Source organism: Rhizophagus irregularis, chromosome 7 (assembly GCF_026210795.1).
Source record: "Rhizophagus irregularis chromosome 7, complete sequence".
Lineage (NCBI taxonomy): Eukaryota > Fungi > Glomeromycota > Glomeromycetes > Glomerales > Glomeraceae > Rhizophagus > Rhizophagus irregularis.
Window position 1 is genome coordinate 2,346,432 of NC_089435.1, and position 3,311 is coordinate 2,349,742.

The window sequence follows — 3,311 nt, forward strand, 5'->3', positions numbered from 1 at the left end:
ATGTCAAGAAATTCTTCAGTTTACTTCATATTATGGATACTAATACAAGTATTAGTTAAAGTAAATTGCCAAATGACACCCTTTAAACCAAGTGTATATAGTCATCATACTGCCACACTCATTGATAATAAATTGTATATTTTGGGTGGATATAATTTAAAAACTAACCGAGTAAAAGAATTTTTTTATCTTGATGTTTCTGTACCATTTAATACTCAAGAATTATCATGGCAAGATTTATCAAATATTAATATGGTTCCACTTCATTCTTCTGCAACGTCAGTTAAAGGTGGTCCAAATAATGATACTCTATTTTTATACGGGGGAGATTCGTATGATCAAACAATGGCATTAGTTTATACATTTGATTCACGTAGTATCGTATGGAGTATTCCAAAAATAACTGGATTTAATCCAGCCAGAAGATCGGGTCTAACAGGCATTATTAATAACGACGGAAGGATGTATTTATGGAGTGGAGGTAACGATACTGTTTATGTAACAAATGAAATGCTTATTTTAGATACAATAAATCTTAGTTGGAGTAAAGGAAGTATAATTAATGCACCGATTCCGAGAAATCGTTATAGTGCCACTTTATTGCCCAACAATAAGATTATTTATATGGGTAAGAGAGTAATTTTATATTTAAATATGTTTTGTTATTTTATTAATGAACGCTTATTTTTAGGCGGTAATAATGATTATACTCTTACTTATTTTCATAATACTTTGAATATTGCTAGTGGAACTGCTTTAACATTAAGTGAGGTATATTTTGTAAATATAAAATTTTTTTTTTTTTAAAAAAATGAATCTAATTAATTATAATAAATTATTTGTAGATTTATATATATGATATGATTAATGACAATTGGGATACAAAAGTAAGTTATGCAAATTATTATGATGAAAATTTTTATATTCAGTTGTGAATTAATTTCAATTCTTAAATTTAGGTAACATCATAACATCAGGGAAAATTCCTTCTAATAGAGGTGGTTTTTCCACTGTTCTTGGTATGTAATCAAATAAGAACGCTATGATTATTATTAAAAGATTAATATTATTAATGGTAAATTTTCATTATATTTTTCAACAGGGTTAGATGGTAAAAGAGTCATAATTTTTGGAGGATATTTTATAAATCCTGGATATTTAGATACTACACTTTACGTATTAGATTTAGCTAATTATAATTGGTACATTCCAAAAATTTCTGGAAAAATCCCAAAGCCTAGAGCTCTTCATAAAGCAAATGTAATTGGAAAATATATGGTTGTATCATTCGGTAAATATAATATTTCTTAAATTATTACTTAAGAAGATTAACTAGTTTTAACAAAAACAATTTGATTTAATAGGAGTTGGTTATGATAAAACAGTTGAAAGTGATATATTATTGCTTGATATTAGTAATAATGAAGAATATATATGGACAACAATATTTGATCCAAAAATGCCATCGCCATCGCCATCACCACCGCCACCGCCACCACCACCACCACCACCACCACCACCACCACCATTACCACCATCTTCGTCTTCACCTTCGCCTTCACTTTCTTCAAACAATTTAGCTGGTATAATTGTGGGATCTTTATTAAGTGGTATTTTATTATTAGTTGGAAGTTTCTTGATATATAAATGGAATAAGAATAAACAAAAAACTATTTATGAAAATGATAATAATAATGATTACAGCCAAGAAGAAAAAGAGCTTCCTATCGTTAGGGATATTCAAAATTGTGAACAAGATATCAATAATAATGAGCAAATTGATCAAATACCTAGAAATGAAAGTACGTCCAATGAACCAATAATAATTCCACCTCCAATAATTAATAAGAATAACTATCATAAGCAAGAAATTATTTTAACACCCGAAAATGAAAATACAACCAACCATGAACCAATAATAATTCCAGTCAATGATCATTATGGGCAAGAAATTATGCAAACGCTCCAAAATGAAACTAGTGATCACGAACCAACAATTCCAGCCCCTGCAGTAGTTAATACTAATAATTATAATTATGGGCAAGAAGTAATTTCAACACCTAATAATAATAGGATATCATCACAAATTTTTAAAGAAGACATTCTTCAAGCTGTTAAAGATGAAATTGGCCAAAATTTGAAAAATGGACTCCTTCAAGCTGTTAAAAATGAAATTGGCCAAAATTTGAAAAATGAACTCCTTCAAGCTGTTAAAAATGAAATTGTCCAAAATTTGAAAAATGAACTTCTTCAAGCTGTTAGAGAGGATAATCTTAACATCACAAGAAACAATACAAAACAAGATTAAATTAATAGTCAATTATTAACTTATGATAAAAATGAAAAAAAAGTTCTAAATATATAAGGTCTTCGATTATTATGTAGGTAACATCACAGTACTTTATGGTTTATTTCGCCTCTACCATTCACTCCATTCTTTTTATTATAACTTAGCTAGGCTGCTTCCTAATTTTAACGTCATATACGTTATATACTATGTTTCTAATAAGTTTTAATTATTTTCCACCATTATTTGGTGTCAAATGAAACTAACAAATAATACCAAATTTAATACAGAATATGAAATGAAATTTTTTTCATGAAAATGAATATGAAAGTGGTTCTATAACTATTTAATTTGTAGAGAAATATCTTATTGGCAAAATTACTATGGCGAAGCAATAGATGACTTGCAAAAATCATTAATTATAAATCCGAAATAAATAATATATACTGTATAAATACTTGGAAATAGTTACTTACCTGCTGGTTAATAAAATTGATTTTTCGAATTTAGAAAAATGGCTATAATAATCTGAATCCCACTCTAAATCTAACTACTAACAATGAGTCGCACTTTATAAAAATGATTTTACTACAGTGATGAGTGATCGTACCATGATGAAATTTTATTTTATGCAAAAAATAAATTATGTCTATTTACAGTCGTTCAATCATTACATCAAACAGGTTTTTATTCTTTTTTTCTATAATTGTACTCCTGAACTTGAAATTTGAAAACTGGCAAGTTAAAGAGTCGGTTTATATTTTTTTTTTGTTGTAGGAACATCACTAACATACTAACATTTCTTTTCTCTTTTTTTTCTTTAGGTAAAACTCAAGTCAGCTTAAGTCCATAACAAGAAATAAAAAGGAAATATAAGTAAGATAAGGAAAAACCATAACAAGCTACTATTGCTAATTATATGTTTTAATTAAACAACAATATATATTCAAGAACAACTTAACGTAAATTGACACCATTATAATGTTACTGAAAAAATGATTGCTTCAATTGCTATTTAACCTAA

At 27.5% G+C, this 3,311-nt stretch overlaps 1 protein-coding gene across 1 annotated transcript; it reads left to right on the plus strand.

Moving 5' to 3' along the window:
- Positions 1-2,308, plus strand: OCT59_027313 (uncharacterized protein; the record flags this gene model as incomplete). The annotated part of the gene is made up of 6 exons (XM_066136871.1): positions 1-628; positions 692-771; positions 846-891; positions 960-1,019; positions 1,103-1,291; positions 1,365-2,308. The coding sequence occupies 6 exons, from the start codon at positions 1-3 to the stop codon at positions 2,306-2,308; spliced, it is 1,947 nt and encodes a 648-aa protein (XP_065993314.1).
- Between the last annotated feature and the right edge of the window lie 1,003 nt (positions 2,309-3,311).